The sequence below is a fragment of the Cricetulus griseus genome (assembly GCF_003668045.3).
Source record: "Cricetulus griseus strain 17A/GY chromosome 1 unlocalized genomic scaffold, alternate assembly CriGri-PICRH-1.0 chr1_0, whole genome shotgun sequence".
In the NCBI taxonomy this organism is placed as follows: Eukaryota; Metazoa; Chordata; class Mammalia; order Rodentia; family Cricetidae; genus Cricetulus; species Cricetulus griseus.
In genome coordinates this window covers 173,431,838-173,453,487 of record NW_023276806.1, presented here as the reverse complement: position 1 = coordinate 173,453,487, position 21,650 = coordinate 173,431,838, and the positions used below count along the sequence as shown (strand labels likewise).

General features: G+C 37.8%; 1 protein-coding gene across 3 annotated transcripts in view; it reads right to left on the bottom strand.

Annotated features, from left to right (window-relative positions):
- Positions 1-21,650, bottom strand: part of Ptpn12 (protein tyrosine phosphatase non-receptor type 12) — a 73,868-nt gene that overhangs the window by 38,056 nt on the left and 14,162 nt on the right. For 2 of the 3 annotated variants that reach the window (XM_035450594.1, XM_027393452.2), the window contains exons 2-4: positions 9,172-9,280; positions 2,025-2,101; positions 68-163 (exon numbers count right to left, since the gene is read on the bottom strand). In XM_035450594.1, the coding sequence (XP_035306485.1) occupies positions 68-163; positions 2,025-2,101; positions 9,172-9,280 (282 nt within the window). The remainder of the gene's footprint in view (positions 1-67; positions 164-2,024; positions 2,102-9,171; positions 9,281-21,650) is intronic. The other variant, XM_027393453.2, reaches the window with a different exon arrangement.

Below are 21,650 nucleotides of genomic sequence, written 5' to 3'. Positions count from 1 at the left end.
TTACTCAGTAAGACACCTAATGTTTTTGCATATTCTAGATCTCAAAAGTGACAAGTAAATCACTTACCACAACATTGTACTCCCATATCATCCTCCAGAAGTCTATGACAGTATTCGCTAAAGGTCCTTGGGTTGCTACATATGCTTTTGGCCCATAGACGCCCTGAAAGGATGAAAGGTAAACTTTACATTTACTGTGATCATCAAGAATATTTTATAACTCAATTCATTAAGGTTTAAAGTTTTATTAGTAATGTTTTCATCTGAAGCCATTTTTTTTCATAGTGCATAAAACATGGCAAAATGTGCCAAATTCACTTCAGCTTTGGCTAATCAATAATACTTTGCATTTACTGGCTGTACTGTACAGAATCAGTACCAAATCACTTTATAATAAGAATTAAAAAAAAACAAAGAAAAGATAAAAAAAAGAATTAAAAAAAAAGAAAGAAAAACAAAATCTTGGGTATAGTGGTGCATGCCTTTATTCCCAGCACTCAGAGGCATGAAGATCTCTGTGATTTGTGAGTTAGAGGCCAGCCTGATCTACAAATTGTGTTCCAGAACAGCCAGGGATACACACAGACTCTGTCTCAGAAGAAAACAACAAAAACATAATACATATTCCAAAAATTAACCATAGTAGAAATACAAAAGCACAATTTGATTCTAAGAACAATACTAAAGTTAGCAGTTCTTTCCATGGTAGCCTTAAGAGCCCATTCAGAGCCTACTACAGGGCTCTGAAACAAGCTAGGAACAGACCAAACAAGATACTAAAGTAAATGAACTGGCATACACCTGAATCAGTGCCCTCAGTATGGTTAAAAACTACAACTCTTAACACACATATATAAAAGAATCTACATATTGACAATATCCAAAATACAATGCCTAATTTTTGTTTAATCCATAATTTTTGTGTTTTACTATACTAAGTTCATTTTGTTAAAAGATTCTTTACCTGAAACCATATTTATTTAACAATACAGACAATATTAATTTTTACTACTCTTATTATCTAACATTTATTATCAACAAAATATCTTCTAAAACATTTATGACTGCCAACATAAAAATTGTTGAAAAGCTGTAATAATTGTATAACTAGAGTCAAAAGCACAAAATAAACTATGAAACAAATTTAAGCCTTTATTTAAACTCAGTCACACAGGAATCTGCATCTCTTTCCTGGTAAGAGTATAAGCACAAAAGGCAGGGCACAGTAGAGCAAGCCTACAATCTCATCAACAGGGAATCTAAGGCAAGAAATCTCAAGTTCTAAGCCAGCATTTCAAATCAAACAACCACCTACCCACCTACCACACTTCAATACTTTTGATTCAAGGCTGACTAAAGTTATGTAACAGGATGACTATCAATTCATTATTTGATTTTTATTTAATTATTATCTATGTATTTACTTATCTCGAGACAGTCACATTCTTTAGCTCAGGCTGACTTTGAATGTACTGCAATCCTCTGGCCTCAGCCTCCAGAATGCTGGGATTACAGGTATATGTCACCATCCGTGGCTCTGAGTAGTCACCACAAACAGTAACATTACCAAACATTTTAAAAATTTCAGTTATAAAAAAATCAGTATTACCTAGTAATTTTGGCACTATTAATATATCTTGAGAAACTGTTCAAAAGAACAGTGATTATTGTAATTTCATTACCAAAAAAAGTGGAACTACTTCAACAACATATAAGTACACCTAAGTTCAAGGGACAATTTACTGGTTGTGTTTATGAGCCTTGAATGAATGTAGAAGTAGCACACAGAAAACTATCTCTGCTATAATACACACACACACACACACACACACACACACACACTTTGATCTGTATATGGCTTAGGCAGCTAGAAAGAGAAAGCACATAAGATGTACAAGGCTAGGGTTTTAGTCTTATTTATTTTCTTATTGGAACATGTTGGGCAGTTAATACCTTTAATAGGATCGGTATACAGGAAATGCATTAAGTATAGCAAGGAAAAGTCCCTTCATTTTAATACATACCTTAATAAAATTTGCATTGATGTAGTCTGAATCTTGAGATGGAGTCTTCAAAGTCAACTTAACTCGGCTGTGGTCAACTACAAGAGAAAAGATTTTCATTTTATGTCCAGGTGTCATCGAAGCACTTCCTTTTTCTGGCTTTGTGTGGCAGAGCTCACAAAGGCACTGAACTGCTTTCAGCCACCAAGTGCTGGGATTACAAAAGTATCACCACATTAACTTTAGAAAATAGGAAGTCAAGCTTAGGTACCAGGAGGGTAGTTTTTAACATTATTTTAACAAAAAGTAACCCTCTGAGAAAAGCAAGAAAAATATAAATAAATATACTACAGCTGCAATCAAAACTATCTCTGCAACTTAAAAAATATAAAACATTAGGCACTGACCCAAACTAACTAGGGTGGCATCTAGGGGTTAAACCTCAGCATTTTAATTTTTTAATTTAAATTTTTAATCCTGGCACTTCATAAGTAAAGGCAGGTCGATATTTGAGTCCCAGGCAACCTGGTCTACAAGTTCCATCACAGAGTTACATAGAAACTCTGTCTTACAAGACAAACAAAACAAAATTTTCTGTGTATGGGTGTTTTGCCCTGCATGTATGGTCTGTGTGCAGTGCACACAGAAGTTAGAAGACAGCTCCAGAGCCTGTGGAACTGGCGTTACAGAGGGCTGTGAGGTGCACTGGCTGCCATGCGGGTGCTGGGAACTGAACTCAGTCTTCTGGAAGAGCAGTCGGCCCTTTTCACCACTGAGCATCTCCCCAGCCCAAACCTCAGAACCTTTTAATAACTATAACTCAAGAGTTCCTTTGCCAAAGTTCTTATGAAGAACTTTGCTTTCATATTGCACAAGAAATTATGAAAACTAAACAATTACGACTAATTAATTAAAATACTAAAGTATGACAGGATTGGACAAGAAAATTAGACATGTAAAGAAAAAACACAATCTTTCTTTTACATTCCAATATCAGTACTCATTTTATCTTCATTTTAATTGAGTTATACAAATCCTTATTCATTATATATACACACATACTATATATATGCATATTATAGTATACATATTGTGTGTGTGTGCTGGCACACATATGCATATGAGTTTTCAAGCAGGGTTTCTGTGTTCTCTGGCTATCCTAGAACTCACTTTGTACACTAGGCTGGCCTCCAACTCACAGAGATCACCTGTCACCGCCTCCTGAGTGCTGGGATTAAAGGTATGTGACACCACACCCAGCCAGTATTATTAATTTACTTTTATAGGAGGGGGGCAGGAGATGCTGATGGATGGGACGTGTGGGTCACATGGAGGTTATCAGAGGACAAATTGTAGCAGTTGCCCCTCTCCTTCCACCATGTGAATTTTGGAAACTGAACTTTTGAGTTTGAGGTCAGCCTGGTCTACATTATGACAGCTCAAGTCAAGGCTACACAGGAACCCTATTTAAAACAACAATAAAACCCCACAATATCATTAACCTAAAAAATTACAGTAAACATTTAAAACAGATTTAAACAAAGGTAGCAAAAATAGTGTGGAGTTACAACTACTGAGCTTCCTGTAATAGTAACGACTGTTTTGGAGGACGGGAATATTTAATAGTCCAGAATGGCTTTGAAACTCATGATTGTTTGTACTCAGCCTCCTAAATGCTGGGATTACAGGAATATCCCCATGCTTAATACCAGTATCTTCTATAACCACAGGCAGAAAATTCAGTTATAAAACCATAAGGATATGTGATACGTAGGGTTTTAGTTGGGGTGGTGGTGGTAGGGGAGGAAGGAAGGGAGAAGGGAACTGGGATTGTCATATAATTCAATCTTGTTTGTAATTCAAATTAAAAAAGTAAAAAACCCATTAAATAACAACTTCAACCATTTTTCAAGATTACGTATAGACTTATTTTCCTCTGTCTCTTCCCATTGTAAGTTTCTCTGAGTTTTACTTATGACTGGGAGGGAATTATCTATTTTTGGGAATAATACAGGACTAAGGGTTGGAGTGATGGCTTAGTAAAGCAGTTGCTCTCTTCAGAGGACCTCAATGTGATTCCCAGGGCCCCTATCAGATGGCTCACAACCACCTGTAATTCTAGCCCCAGGGGAAACTGATGAACTCTGGCCTTCCTCTGGAACCTGCATACATGTGATACACATAAACTCACACAGGCACAAACGTGTGTACATGCTCACACACATAAATAAAGAAAACAAGAGAATACCATAGAATTATGTTTGTTCTTAATATATAACATTATGGTTGAAGGCAGGGTAATTCATGAAGTACATATATCTTCTATTTGTAATTTAAAGGAACCTTAGTCACCCAGTTGATAAGGTATTAGAACTGCCTAACACTTACTACCTTTTGATAGAAAGGATCATCACACATAAATTGTAACTATCACATTATGGCTTTCTAATCCACAGACAACAAATACGAAAACCAATTAACATAAAAAGATAAACTGGAAATAGCAACAGCTATAAATAAAGTTACTGAAATAAGTTTACAAGTTTCTTCTTCACTTATATAAAGTACTAAAATTCTTTTTACTTGTTTTTTGGGGGATGGGATCTTTATTTTGGAAATTTGTATGTAAGAAAGCTATACTAGTCTCTGAAAGCTATTTACCTAACACATTTTCCAGGGACTGGATGGGATGTTCACATGTTGGCAATGCTGTCATTTATTTCTTTCACATGATGTGGACTCCTTGTTTTTAATGTGATTTTGGAAAGAAAATAGATGTACCAAAAGTGCTGCTTCTGTTACACGAGGCTAAAATAACTATATAGTGTCCTCTTGCTGGGCGCTGGTGGCACATACCTTTAATCCCAGCACTCGGAAGGCAGAGGCAGGCGGATCTCTGAGTTCGAGGCCACCCTGGTCTCTAGAGTGAGTGCCAGGATAGGCTCCAAAGCTACACAGAGAAACCCTGTCTCGAAAAACCAAAATAAAATAAAATAAAATAAAATGTCCTCTTAATTTGTTCACCAGTACTAACTAAGGCCCCCCAGTTAATAACTGTCATCCATCCAATCAAAGTGCCTCAAAGATAGAGTACAGCAATTGGTTCCAAAATGACAGTTAAGATCATTAGTCAACAAGTACTCTGTCTATGTGCAGGCTGGGGATTTCTTTCTCACTCTCAAAAATTTTCTAGGATGAAAAATAGTGTAAGCATACACATGGTGGAATAGTCCCAATTCACCAAATCCAAAGGCTCTATTTCAGCCCTTACAAACAAGAAAAACATAGGTAAATACCTCTTATCCTGCTAGAACATAGAAAAATAGTCTCTAGTATCCAGGACATATTAAGAACTCTTGCTGGACACTTGTGGCCCACACCTGCAATCCCAGGACTTGGGAGGCTAAGGAAGAGGATCAAGAGCTTGGGCTATCCTGGACCACGAAGTGTAAGACCTCTATCTTAAAACCAAGCATCAACAACAAAAGTAATTCTTTTAACACAGTAAGATTAAAAAAAAAAGTTTTGTTTAAATAATTTGAAGACTTTTCAGCAGAGAAAATATCCAAAAATTGGCTAACAGCATGTGAAAAGCTACAAATCAGAAATCTATCAAGAACCACTCGAAAAATTATAATCAAAAAGTCTGGGCCCAGAAACTGTCTTAATGGATACAGCACTGAAGTGGTGGCCACCACAGCACCAGCCTCAGAAGGCAGAGACACGGCTCTTGAGCAAGCCACACAGCAAGGCCAATCTGAGAAGAGCAACTGAGGAAAGCTATCAACCTCAGGCCTCTACAGGCACATGGAATAGGTGCACACACTCATGCAAGAGACCCAAACACATGGGAAAAAAACAACCTGCAAGCAAGTTCACACCTGTAAGTAACTCTAGCTGTTCAGAAGGCTGAGGCAGCAGAGTACTTGAAGGCAGTAGCTTAAAACCAAACTGACAAAACCCCACTGTTGTAAGTGCTGGCAGGAATATGGAAAACTGGTCTTCATATACCACTGTTGGGAATGTAAAATAGTGACTCTCAGTGTCTTAAAAAGCTAAACATAAGCTAGGTGTTATGTGGTACATGCATCACAAGGCTGAGGCAGGAGAATGAAGAATTCAGAAGCCAGCCTGGTCTACACAGCAATGTGATGCCTCATAAAACAAAAAAGGCTAAATACAAACTTCTGTAGGTCTACAATTATATTCCTACATAGGCACCCAAGAACATTAAAAATGTATTTATACAAAAGCCTTATTCAGAAATACTTTTAGTGACATTACTTACAATAAGCTTCAAATGCAGAGTAGATAAGCAAAATGTAATATAGTCACAGGATTAAAGATTCTTCAATATTAAAAAGAAATTAAGTACTAATACTATAGTAACATAAATATAACTAAAACGTGCTAAGTTAATTAAGTCAGGTACAATAGATCACATATTATATGATGTTTATGTCAAATTTCTAGAAAAACAAAATCTAGAATTAGAAAGCATACAGACAATTGCCTGGGATTAAAGAATACAGAACTTTTGGAAATAATGACATGTCCTAAAACTGGATTGGCTGATTTCCGTATTGACAAAATACTTTAAAAATTAATTACGTAGTTTGTGTTTCTGCGAACAATGCACATGTTAAACATTCAAATGAAATCGACAAATTATTTTCTGGTAACTACATAAGTAGAATTGCTTTCAAAATAACATGTCAAATCTTCCCAGGTAGAAATTGACTAGAATTCTTGTTAAACCTGTCCTGACTCTACCACTGAGGTCGAGAACTGGCACTGACAAGTTTCTGCTGCGGGGTGAGCTGTACGCTGTGAACAGCAGGCTGTGCAGCAGAGCCCCTGGAGTCTGCTTACTAGAGGCTGGTAGTAGGACAGTCAAAACGTCTCCTGCCAAATGTACCTGAGCACCACAACCATCCTCTCTGAACACCAAGGATTTGGATACAAATTACTTTTCATGATGTGAGAACTGTGGTAAGTTACTTAACTCCTCCAGACTCAGTTTCCCATTTGTAAATGTGACCAGGGAACACCCTGTTTATCATGTAAATTAGCCACCAATTTATTAGCATACAGCTAACCCGAACCTTTCCTTCTTGTGTTCCCCATTTTCTCAATGGTCCTTACACACTCTTTCTGCATTACCCTAGTGGCTCTAGTCACCACAAGACAGAGCTTGTGTGAATTTATATTCACTGCTAACACCTAGGCTAGAACATGAAATGCAAAAGGAGGGATTTTTGCAGGTTGATTTTTCTGCATCATCAGCATAGATTATGCTCACAACTTTTTGTAAAATGAATGTAAAAACAGAAACCTGAGCCAGTTAAGACTGATTTCTCTAGAATACAGAGAACTCAGTGGATAGTACTGAAAGGTCATTTGAAGATTACGTTTAATAAAGTATCCAGAAATACACGTCAACTCCTATTCTGAGGTGGATTAATGCTATGGTCTAACTGTTTGTATTCCCCTCGAATTCATATGCTGAAACTGAGTTCCCAATGCAATGATACTAACAAGATGAGCCTTCAGGAAGCAAGGAGGGCACGTTCTGATGAGTGCAGTAACTGTCACTGTGAGAGAGGCCCAAGGAAACTCGCTTGCTTCTTGTTCTACAGGAGGACACAGCAAGAAGGTGCCAACTGTGAACCAGGGGGTGTGAGCCCTCACCACACACCAAAGCTTCTGGTGCCCTGATCTTGGACATCTTGCAGTGCACGTCTGTGGTTTGTAAGCTACCACATTTATGGCATTTTTGTTATGACAATCTGAACAGATTAAAGCAACTACTAAGGAAAGTGGAGTGTATTTAAGTAAAAGCTTGAGCAGTTACTGTGCTAGATTAGTAGAAGATAATCACACTCAAAACAGTCCTTAGAAGTATTATCACTCTAACTCGAATTTACAGATGAGAAAAGCAAGTCACAGTGAACACCAGTCCTAGGTCTTACAGCTACCAACTGATGATGTCCAGGTATTAGTTTCCAGGGTAACTCATCACTTGTTATTCACTTGTTAATACTATCTAACCACACAATCCACAGATAAGAATACTGTAGAACAGTTAACAGAAAGTAGGATTAAATTTAGGCAAAGAAACTAGTGAGGAGGGTTGGAGAGATGGCTCAGTCAGTAAAGTACTTGCTGCACAAGCCTGTGTACCATACACAGACATGAAAAGCCAGAAATGAGTGGTACTTGTAACACCAGTGCTAGAAAGGTGGACAAAGGTGGATCCCTGAGGCTTGCTGGCCTGGTAATCTAGCCCAACTGGAAAGCCCTGGGCACAGTGAGATACCAAACCTCAGAGAAAGAAAAACAAAAACAGAAATGGCTTCTGAACCACTAAACCAGAGGCTGACTTCTGACCAGTCCCCAAAAGAAAACACAGACGTACATGAACACAAGAAACCAGTGAGGAACTCAGGGAAGGTAAGAAAGGAGGGGATGATCTGAAAGAGCGTTACCATGGAAGGAGAACATTTCAGAAAATGGGAGTGGCCAATGACAAAAACACTCAACAGGAAAGAAAAAACAGTGAAGTAGAGCATCGATCTAGTGAGGTTCCTGGGAACACGAGGGTATTAGAGAGCAGCTTTAATAATGACACTTAAGGAAATGGCGCTATAGAATGCAGATAGTTCAAGATATTTGAAGGGAAACACTGTGGCAAATTTCAAAAGAAGCAGCTCTAAGGCAAAATTTTCCTTTATAAAATGTGGACTCTCAGTTAAGCATGTATTTAAAGTAACTATCTAGACAACAATATTATCTTAGCATAAAGTCATAATAAGAATATAATGTTTTCAACTTTGAACATGCTTAGACACACAGACTGACTGCTGAGGAGAGCAGACACAGGTTTCGGAGGCATCTTAAGGCCTACTTTTCATCCATAGTTAACCAACTAAGGTTCTTCTGTGATTAGGTAACAGATCAGTGTTTCAGCATTTTAGGAAACTATCCCAATTGTCTACATTACTTTAAAAAAAGGGGGGCTTCGAAGCAGTAGTTACAAACTATTCTGTAGTGTGCCTTGGAAGGACGGACACTACCTCCTTAACTGTTCACTTCAGGAGCAAAACTAGTGGGTTACAAGAGCTATACAGCATTTCTATTTAGTCTATCAAGGGCATTTCAAACTTACATGGCAGTATGTCCTTATATCTGTTCTTTTTAACATTCTCTTCTTTTTCTCCAGTGGCTGTGGGGTAAATCTTTTCTGTTCTATATTTGGTTGACAATCTTCTTAATCGCTTAAAATACAAGAAAATAAAATTCAAGTTTAGAGAAACATTGATAATTTCAAAATGTTAATGATTTACAAAGAGCTCTTCAACGAATTGTTACCCAATTCCTCGAAACTAATTCTCCTATTCCTCTAAGCTGTTAATTTCCCTATCCCTTAAAAATTAACCCTAAGAATAAATTTTTAGAATAAGTGCAATTGTAAGATTAATGTTTATTCCAAATGAACAGCAAAGGGAACAGATAGAAGTAATTTTATGTAAAGATATCAGTACCCTGAGAATGCCTGTGTTTAATAAAGGTCTTGTTAAGAAAGTTTTAAATCATAACTCAAGGAATTATGTACAGGTTTCTTTTCTCAATACCCAGGAGCACCCATGATGCTGGCTGCAGGCTCTTTTCAAGGCATCCGCTAATAATTACTTGTAAAACACTACAAAACAAAGTCCTTTCATACTGGATTGGCAATGTTCAACAAAGACTAATTCTGCTTATTCACTGCATTACAGAAGTGGTTTGTGGGCTAGTGACAAATTCTTACCACACATGGCAGTAGGGATGCTCTTTGGGCTGGGATATTTCTGCTTGTCAGTAACACACTTCCTGCTTTCAGAAGAACTGAAAGTTGGCATTGTGAATCGTTTAGATTCTTCTCAACTACACTTCTACAAGTTAATTTCAAAGGAGTTACCTTTTTTGACAGATTAAAAGCACTTTGGTTTTAGAACTCAAATTATTAAATACAAATGAAATGAAAAAAGTCTGGTAGCAATTTAATTTGTTCACCAGTTTATTTTTGCAGCTGATACAAGTAAATAAGAATTTTTCATGACTGTATTTAAAAAACACACACACAGATTTTTAACACAAGAATCTTGTCATATTGGTATGATACTAGTGTAAATAGTTTTACACAGGCACTTACATGGGAAGTGGTTATTTTTGTTTTACTCAGGGAATAAAAAAAAGGCTAAATTTTAGAAACTGAACACATGAATACATGTTTTTTTTTTTCTTTTAAGAAAAATCATGCCATATATTGGCATGATGCCTAAGTAAAATTTCACATGCTTAAGGTGACTTTTGCCATAGTGATAAAATCTCAAAATATACAGATATGTAAACCACCCAGGTTTCCTTATGCCTACAACCCCAGCACTCATGGGACCAGGACACTGGAGCCAGACTTCAGTATGACATGGGTTCAAAACAGGGTGGGAGAGCTGGCAGCTACAAATCCACCCATCTTAAATATCTACACATGTGCCTCCACATAAAACTGGCACACGTGTGAAATAATATATGCATAAAGCTCTTTATTGTAATATGTCCATAACAGCAAAAGTCCACAAACAATAAAAAACAGCCTATTAATGGGACTGGAAAAATTTGTTTCATACAATCAAATATGATCAGACAAAAAAGCAAGTAAGGAAGCTCTGTCTTGAATATGGTAATATGGCACCATATCAAAAATTCTCATTAAATGTAAAAAGAAAACACAGAGTGTTCTACTATTAACTTTAGAGGAATCCAAAACATGTCTGCTTGTAAAACTTCTCTCCAAGAAATCGAGTACCAAAAGCTGCTGTTGTGGGAAGGGGAATGAGAACTCTGAGAAATGACAGGAAGGAGAGTACTATGTCCTCTCACACTTTCATGCTATGAGTCCACTGACAACCCAAGAAATCTAAGTGTGAAATAAAACAACGGGAAAGGGCAAAAGGACTGCCTATAGATTCCATCATTCCCTGTCAACTATATATTTCATCATTCCCTGTCAATTATAGATCATTCCCTGTCAATTATAGAATCCATCATTCCCTGTCAACTATAGATTTCATCATTCTCTGTCAATTATAGATTTCATCATTCCCTGTCAACTATAGATTCCATTATTCCCTGTCAAATATAGATTTCATCATTCCCTGTCAATAGTCACATCTGGCATATCTGACTGCTTTCTCTGCTCAAAGATCTGGTATCTGAAAAGATATATTTTAAGATACTCACAGCATCTTAACATCAAGTATTATGTGAAAATTGAACTGCACATACACACACACACACACACACACACACACACACACACACACACACACACACGAGAAACAAGAGTTGATTACAAAGGAAGGAACAGGACCAAGCTGAATTATAAGATGTTACTATGCATCTAGAATACCTACTCCTCACACAAAGCACTTCCTTGTGTGACAATTACTGAAAAACCTATTTACAAAGTTTTTATGTGAAAGCTGATAATTATTAGAAAATGTCTTTGTATCATAAGTATCTAAGTTTGAATTTTTATTTACCCAATGTTCTTAAAGCCTAAAATATCATGAAATGCTTTAAATATTCAACTTTAAAATGAAGAATGTTTTATGAAAATAAAACCAAAATGCCTACAGTCTACAAAATGGTATATTCAGCCTGATCTGGTCATTGCATATTTTATATGTGTATACATATTTTCTATGTGACATGGACACATACAGATATGTATATATGGATAAAAATGTCACACTATACCAGATATATATGTATGATTATTATGTGTAAACTGAAAGTCACATATAAAATTATAAAAATCACCATGCACAATAGATACGCAACATAAAACAGAATAAAACTTTGCTTTGCACTTGAAAAAAGGTCAACATCCAGAAAAGTCTCCTGAGCTTCATTAATTTTTAGAGACTTTATTCCTATCAAAAATATAGTCAGCCTTACAATTAGCTGCATTTTTAAAAATGTTGGTTTTGACAATGTATGATAATCAACACATTTAATTCACCATCACAAACTTTATAAAAGGGAGAGAAGATCTCCAGACTCAGCAAATAATCTGGCACATAAAATGGCTCAATAATCATTAATTACTATTAGCCAATTAGAAAATTCTTTAAATATTAGTTGTACTTCACATTTGTGTCTTTGAAACCTTTCCTAAACAAGGAGAAATACATGGTGGGCCAATCTGTCTGCTTGGAACTGTTGTACAGTGCAAAGCAGTTTGTCGACCTAATCTGAGCGGGCTTTAGAATGGTGTGGAAGGTTAGGCTGCTCTTCTATTCTTAAGTCAGCTACCAGCTGCTGCTGCTGTATGTCTGACCACACCTTTGAAGGAGTATCGACTAAACACAAGTTTTTCAATTACCGAGTTCCTTTAAATTTTACATATCGGTTTGCAGTATCAAATAATTCCGAGAAAGATGCTCTGGGACTCCTCACAGGAAATGGAGGAAGGAATTAGTAAGGAAGGAAAAATGTATTAAAAGGTCTGGGAGGGTGGAGGAAAGAACACCCACCATAGCTGAGTAACAAATGGAAGCAGATGGCTGAATGGGGCAGATGCGGAGAAACGTAGCAGACAGGGTTTCTGAACACAACATAACCAAGAATGACTCCTCAATTAAACACATAACAAACTCGAGGCTCCCCTGTGATGCAGCCTTTTAAGACATGCAATGTGCATGTACCCTCTGTGACAGCCTCATGCTATGCAACATAATCACTGCCTGAAACACCCCAACTCAGATTTGAGAGGACCGTATGAAATGAACTGTAGTATTGTTTTCTTTTACTGTACACAGTTTTCAGCTCCTATAAAAACATAATGGTTTAATTTCAGAAAACAGACCTTAAAATATTGTTATTAATTAGAATGTAGCTATCAAATTGCCTATCTCTGGACTGGACTGTACTGGTATAGAATGTCTGATTTAGTTAGCGTAGATCTCACAGCTGGGCTCAGCAGGCCATGCATGCCTGTGACCTCAGCACTGGGGAGGCAGAGACAGGAGAACCCCTGGGACTTGTCTGATAGCCAGTCTAAGTGAATGGGGAACTCCACATTCAATGAAAGCTGTCTCAAAAGAACAAAGTGGGGTGACAGAGGAAGACAACCAACGTCAACTTCTGCCCTCAACACGCACTCATACCTGTACATGCATCCCCTCCCCCAACTGCTGTTTGCATTTCTGACTTGCGTTTAATTAAAAAAAATCAATAAATTTTGGCTTGGGATCAAGTAAGGATTTAGAACAATTTTCTGAGATGGCCCTAAATATTATATTGCTACCATTTGTACTATTTCTATATGTGAAATGATATTTTCAGCATCAACAATTATAAAAATCAAACTTGACCAACCCTGAAAAACACTAAAGATTTACACTAGTAAATACCCAGGCAAGATTTATTTTTGTATATAAAAATACATAATCATGAAAAAGTGAGATAGCTCTGAGGCTAAGGGTATTTGCTGCCAAATCTAATGATGACCAGAGTTTGATCTCCAGACCTTACACGGTAGAAGAGAGCCAACTCCCACACAAATTCTCCTGTTTCCATATGCATGCTATAAACCAGTACGCACAAGCACATGCGCGCGCACACACACACACACACACACACATTTGCTTTTTGTTGCTATGACAACCACCACTACCAAAAGCAACTTAGAGAGAAAGTGTTTATTTCAGCTTACAGGTTATAGTCCATTACCCAAGGAAGCCAGGGAAGAAGTGCAAGCAAAAAACTGAAGCAGAAAACAAATTTCTCTGGCTCATGCTCAGCTAGCATTCCTATAGAGCCTAAATCCAACTGCCTAGAGATGGCACCTTAGCGTGCTAGACCTGGGACATCATAATCCCACACACATGGTGACAGAGAGGCCAATCTGTCTGAGCAATTCCTCAATTGAGGTGCCTGCTTTTCAGGTGATGCTAGTTTTTGCCAAGAAGACCACACCAGCCCATATACACTTTAAAAAAGTGTATCTACCTTATCAACAAACACATCTCTCTAATCTAAACCCTTAATTAGTATGGATTTCAACACCAGGCACTCTACTGGAAGTTATATGTTAGCCCTACTCTCACCTTTAATAACTAGCACAATCATGTACATTCCGAAGAATTGTTTTTTAAGAATTATGATTTATTATCAGTAATGTCCGACTGGTGTATCTATCGTTCGTATGTATGTATGTATGTATGTATGTATGTATGTATGTATGTATGTATGTATGTATTCAGGTTCCAAGTGAAAAAAAGTTTAAGACTTTGTTGTAAAATACCACAATTATCTAATCCCGTATAAACATGGCAAAACTTTACATCATCAGGTGAAACTGACAAAACCACCATGATTTTTTGTTTTTTCATTTGAAGCTGAAAGTCAGGACTGATTAACAAAGGGTATATGAGGTAAATAAAAGAGAATCTCAGGGTCTCTTTGCCAAATCCATGGTGTGCTTTACTCCAGCTGACTTCTCTGCTTCATTTATTCCATGTGTCTTTGCTTCTCAGTGCACCAGAATAGATTCCATCTTGAAACATTTTCCTGAGACTCGTACTGTAACACACTCCACCACCTCCTCCCTCATCTCTAACTCAGCTCCTACACAGCACACTTGACACAACTACAACCCCCTCAAGATATAGGCCAGAGGTTCACATTTTATTAACAGCAGCTCCTATCACCAAAATCCACGACAGAGTGCTGGGACCTCAGGCATGCATTACCACTCCTAGATAGAAATACAAACTTTTTAAAGTTTATTCTTTACATACCATGAAGGTATTTTATGAAAATAAAATTTTAATTTAAATCAGAGGGCAATAAAATTATGCCATATTGGACCAGTGAGATGCCTCAGCAGATAAAGGTGCTTGCCACCAAGTCTGATGAACTGAGTTTGAAACCCGGAACCCAAATGGTGGAAGAACTAACTCCTGAAAGTTGTCTGCCGAGCTCCAAATGAACACTGTGGTGTGTGTGTTCGAGAACACCTCCCTCCATAATAAATAAATGTAATAAAATTTTGCCATATGCAGCTGGGTGTGGTGGCATTTGCCTTTAAAACCAGAACTCCGAAATCCGAGTTCCAGGCCAGCCAGAGATACACAGAGAAACCCTGTCTTGGCAAAATAAATAAATAAATAAATAAATAAATAAATAAATAAATAAATTGTCATACGCATTAGTTTTATTGAACAAAGTTAACTAGGAAAAGAAAAATTTATTTTGCACAGTAAATATGACAGAAGTGTGTGTGTGTGTGTGTGTGTGTGTGTGTGTGTGTGTGTTCCAATTCTTGTTATCTAATGCCTTGATACCCATTAAGCTCATACAGCCAATGTCTACTGATTCTTTAATTCCAACTCCAAGGATTTTTTTTCCTTCCTGTCCCCACAATAAACGTCTCAGAAATTCCGAACTCCAGTCACTAAAACTATGGCTCCTGATGGGTGTAGTGGTGCATAACTAGGAATATCCCAGTGCCTGGGGCATGAAGGATACAAAATTCAAGGCAATACTGAAAGCTGTAGCACATGGCTTTAATCCCAGCATTAGAGGAGGTGGAAACTGACAGATCTCTCAGAGTTCCAGAAGGCCAGGAATACATACTGGAGCCCTGTCTCAAAATAATGATGATGATGATGATGATGATGATGATGATGATGATGATGATGAAAGAATTCAAGGAGAGCTTTGGCTACATAATGAATCTGAAGTCAGCCCGGGCTGAGACCTTGTCTCCAAGAACACAGACAAACACGGCTCCTAGTAAAACCTTCCTTCAAATGATGGTGCATCGTACTTCAAGAAAACAGCTACCAATTGTCATAGGGGACTAAAGCAACTCATCACTAATAAAATTAACACCAAGGCCCATTGTTATACATTAACTGACAATAACATCAATTCTCTTTACCTCCAACTAAAAAACAAACCAAAGACAAGCCCTAAATTTATAGCACAGATATTTCTCACTGACAAAACAAACACAGCCCAATCCAATTATCACATCTGTCGTTTAGACAGCTCAATATATATTCACCACTACATGGAAAGTAACTATTTTTGCAAGACCAGAGTGCTACAAAGCTGTGGTCAATAGACCGAAGTTTTAGAGAGAAAAACCCTACATTTCCTGGTAAACTACTAGCCTTCTGAAAACTTTTTTTTCCTTCTGTTACAACTCTACTGAAATTACTTTTAGGAGGTTGTCCATAATCAAGAGGTACAAAAACTCAAAAATTTGTAAAAACTGTTAAGATCCAGATGCAATCCTCACCATCATGATGACTGATTTTAGTCATTTTTCTTTTCTTTTCTTTTCTTTTCTTTTTCTATGTTAGGATTTGTTACTTACCAACCCTGGCTTTCAATCCCACCACTATTACTAAGGACTATGAATCACGGTGTGACAGATAAACTCTTTTATATCTTTTTATTTTCTTCTCCACAGTGCTATAGTGTCTTCCATAAAGCAGAGCCTATCTTTCAGACATTAGAGGCATGGATAATCACACTCAGAGCACCACACTTAACGAACTGGCGTCCTTCTAATTACATCTGTAACACACTCAAGTAAGCTAGGTAATATAGCCAGTACAACTGAAGAGAATAAAATGCTACTTAAAATTTGAACTTTGTTATTTAATCATATTGATTTGAAATTGATTTTAAAAAAATAAAGTGGAGTAGATTGCCTCAACTTTTCCTCCCATCCAAGAGCTAACCAGGCCTGAACCCACTTAGCATCTGAGACCTGAGGAAATAAAGTACACTCAGGGTGGTGTGGTCATAGTCATCTTGTCTTAAATAACATACCTGAACAAAGTTTTTTTTTTTTTGTTTTTGTTTTCTAAGACAGGGTTTCTCCGTGTAGCCCTGGCTGACCTGGAATTCACTCTGTAGACCATGCTGGTCTCCAACTCACAGAGATCCACCTGCCTCTCTCTGCCTTCTGAGTGCCGGGATTAAAGGTGTGCGCCACCAGGCCAGGCTCTGAACAAAGTTTTTTAATTCACATCTTTTTTACTCATAATCTCAACAGGCAAAGCTTCTATTTCAACTTCAGCTTCTTAAAAAAAAAAAAAATCTTATTTTTGCCTGGGGGCAGGAAGAGGGCTGGGACATATACCACCAAACCTGACATAAAACTCATACTTTCCAGCTGGGGACACAGCTCAGTGGTAGAGTACTTATCTCATGAAGCCCAAGGTTTAATTCCCAGCAGCGTACAAATAAAACCTCATCCTGTTTCCTCTGGCCTGCTAATCAGCCTATTTCCGATCCATCTCCTAATCTTTCCACCTCTCATGCTGGCCCCTACTAGCCTTCTGTTTCTCAAACACACTCATCTGTTCCTCCTGAAGAATCTTCTTCCCCAATTTGCCAACAACTCCAGCTGTCCATCAAAACCTGCTCTTTCCAGGATTGCAGTGCTGTAGTCATGTGGCAAACAAAGGGGGCCAGATACTGCTTACGTACAGAAAACTTGCCAAAGAGTCCAGAGTGACTCAAATATCACACTCAGATACAGCCAAAGACAGACAATAAAAGCAGCAGAAGAAAGGTGTGTGAAGCACAGCCCAGGAGAACAAACAGCTTTCTCACACTTCTTTCCCAATGACTCCAAAAGGACCCATGAGTCGTGTTGACAACCTGTGGAAAAAGTGTCTACCAGAGAAACTCAGTAGAGAGGCAGTGCCCCGGGCTCACCACCTAGCCACAGAGGCACTCTTGGAGTGGAGCAGCACATCTGGACCCTCTAAGTTCCTACATGGAAGGCAGGTGTTCACTATAAACTGATGGGGATGTCCTTCTGTATATATGTTTCTCTTACTGGTTGATGAATAAAATAGGGTTTGGCCAATAGCCAGTAGAAGCAGGAAGATAGGCAGGGCTAAGAGAAGAGAAGAGAAGAGAAGGCTGGGAGAGAGGTGCCTCAAGGAGATGCCGAGGAGATGCCATGTAGCCGCCAAAGGAGTAACAGGACCAGGCATTCTCTGGTAAAGCAAGACCATGTGTCAATACATAGATATATAGAAATGGGTTAATAATTATGACAGAGATAGCCAATCAGAAGCCCTAGCCATCAGCCAACAATTTTATAATTAATATAGCATCTGTGTGCTTATTTGGGGTTGAAGGGTGGCAGGACCTGGCGGGACAAGAAACTCCAGCTACAATAAACAACATTGCTTGAACAAAAGAGACACAATGAACCACTCTTAACAAAGGAACCCTTCTAAAAGCCCAAGTTCCCAAATATCAGCTAAGGCTCAACCACATAAAGCAGGTCTTCCTAAGACGAGCAATCCTAAGCCCACTACGCAACTCTATACACAAGTATATACTTCGTACACAACTTTATACACAAGTATAAAATGAAATGCAAAATTTCTCTCTCTCTTTCTCTCTCCTCTCTTTCTCTTTCTCCTTGAAAGTCCTTCTCATCTTATATACATGTCAGCAGGGTAAATTACCTTACTAAAAGATACTTTAGATTTCTCAAAAATTTAAGTGAGATACTAGGACATGCCTTTTTATATACATATACACGAATTACAGAATGACTCAAGAATTTGACGTGTCAGACAGCATTCTATTACAAGTGGCCAACTGCTCTCCCAAATAGGCATCACCATTTTACTTTCCCTTGAACAGAGCTAGAAATACCACTTTTCCTATACTGCTACTGTTTTTAATTTTTCAGTTATACATTTTTGAATTTTGCCAAATCAGGCCCTCCAAAGAAAATTAATGATCACTAATTTACATTTCTCTATTAGGAAGGTTGGTAGTCTGTTCCCCCATGTTCAGTAATTATGCTATATACCTATGTTTCTATCTTCCTCATGTTGCAACGCTTTAGTTTACATTGTGGTGACCCCAACCATAAAATTAGTTTCGTTGCTAGTTCGTGACTGTAATTTTGCTGTTATGAATCATAATGTAAGTATCTGATGTGCAGCGTATCTGATATGTGACCCCTGTGAAAGAGTCACGTGAACCCCCCTCAAAAAGCAGTTTTGACTGAGAACCATTGTACTAGAGTGTTTTGGTTTCTTTTATATATAAGCTTTTTTTTTTTTTTGAAGATTTATTTATTATGTATACAGTATTCTGCCTGCATTTATGCCTGCATGCCAGAAGAGGGCACCAGATCTCATTACAGATGGTTGTAAGCCACTATGTGGTTGCTGGGAATTGAACTCAGAACCTCTGGAAGAACAGTCAGTGCTCTTAACCTCTGAGCCATTTCTCCAGCCCTGAGTGTTTTGGTTTTGAGGGTGGCTGTTTTGATATTCAGAAGATACTTATGTTTTTAGACAGTAATCTTCCATCTGTTCAATATGTTAAATATTTTATCTTAAAATTACTGTGTATCTTTGCATCATGTTTTGCAATACAGAGATGCGCATATGAGGTCAGAGACAACTTAGAGAAGACCAGGCTCTCTCCTTCCACACATGGCTTCTGAAGAGTTGATCCCTTACCTATAGAAGGCCAAATGTAAGAACTACTTGTGATTCCAGAAACTAGAATAAAATACAATGTTGAAAAAAGTAAAGACAACTTCTTACTAAGGTTGGTTGGTCTTGAAGTTATATCTGTAGCCCAGAAAAGCCTTGAACTTGGTATTCTCCTCCCCACGTCTCTGAAACAGCTAGGATCACAAGCTAGGCTGAAACTTTTGTTTCACTTATTGTGAACCTAATAGGTAATAAGTACACATACACACACACGCACACGCACACACGCAAATGACATATACTATGCATATATTACTGTGTATGATTATGTTCAAATGAAATACTATTTGCAATGACAGAGGAATAGAGAGAGGAGTTAAGTACTTAGACATGGAAAGTGTCCCCTTTCTAGCTCATCTGTTAACACTTGAGTCTTAGTTGGTGGTGCTGTTTGGGGTGATGGGACTTTAGGATGTGGAGCCTTGCTGGACAGCGTGTCCTGGAGGACGGGCTTTGAGGGCTTATCGCCCCACTTCAAGTTCACTTTCTGCTTCCCATGTATTCAGGTGAGATGGGACCTCTAGCTGCCTGATCCTGATGCCATGCCCTCCCTGCCATTACTGACATCTAACCTTTCAGAACCAGAGTCCAAATAAGATTTTCCTTAAATTGCTCATTCATTGTATTCTATCTCAGGAGTGGAGTGGTGGTGGTGGTGGTGAGGCACAAAACAAAACAACAACAAAATCCAAAACAAACTAATACAGGCTTACCTTATCTAAAAATATGAAAATTGAGTTGGATTAGCTGAAAATGTACATTACAATTTATAGGTCAATCACTTAAAAAAAGGTGAAAAAATACAAATGACAGAAAAGAGAAAATATTAATAATATAATATGCTCAGTGAAAAGACAAAAGGCAAAAAGAATGAAAAATAAAAAGAGAACGAAAAACAAAACATAGATGTAGTAGATATTTTTGTAAATTAGCAATTATTTAACTAACAGACAGATTATGAGAACAGATAAAAAACAAGACAATTCTATATTGACTACAGAAATTCACTTTAATAAGAAGATATACGTGGATTAAAAGCAAATGGATGCTGTTACTATGTGTATCTGTGCATTCAGGAGACAGGCAAGAAGGAGGAGTTAGTTCCTGGCTACACTGGGCTGCAGAGAGACCGTGAGTCATAAAGAGGGGAAAGGAAATAGATATAGAAGATCTGTAACTCTAAGATGAGTCAAGAAAACGACCATACTAATTTTGGATAGAGTGGACTTCATTTCAAGTTAAATGATGGATACTAAAGGGGTTATCACAAAACAATAAAGCAGTCAAGTCTTCAAGAAGACACAGTAATCCATGTATATCTCTAACACTAATTCATCACAACACAGATGGCAAAGCTGACAGAGATGGAAGGAGGAATACTGGAGTCCACTCACGAGAAATAGGCAGATGTTGGGGGCAGGAAAATCAGCAAGGACATATCCGAACTCAACACCACCATTAATCCAGCAGATAAAATGGCACCTATAAATTTCGGGCAACTACAAAATACATGCTCCCCTCAAGTGCAAAGGAACTCTGACCAAGACAGACCATATAATGGGGCATAAATATGGGCCACAATAATATAAAACTTAACAAATTAAGAAAAGAAATTATACAATGTTTATTATTAAACAGAAATGGTATCCAACTAGCAACAGTAACAGTAACTTGGATTAAACAACACATTTCTAAATAATACATGTGGGCTAGAGCTGTGGCCCAGTGTTACTACCCAGTACAAGTTCTTGCCTAGGAGACACAAGGTCCTGGATTCAATCTCTATCTTTACACTAAGCAAATAATTAACAGATGGGTTAAATAAGAAACCTCAAGAGAAAACTTATTTTGAACTGGCCAGGTGTGACAACACATGCCTAGACTGATTTTCAGTTGCAAGCCGAACTAGCCACCTTTCCATAGAACATTATCTTTATGTCCTAGACTGGTAACTGTTAGACATCCTCTTTCCCTTTTTCTTTTCTGGTGCTACAGACCAAATCCAGGGCTTTTCATTCAAACAAAGAGCTAAACCTATACC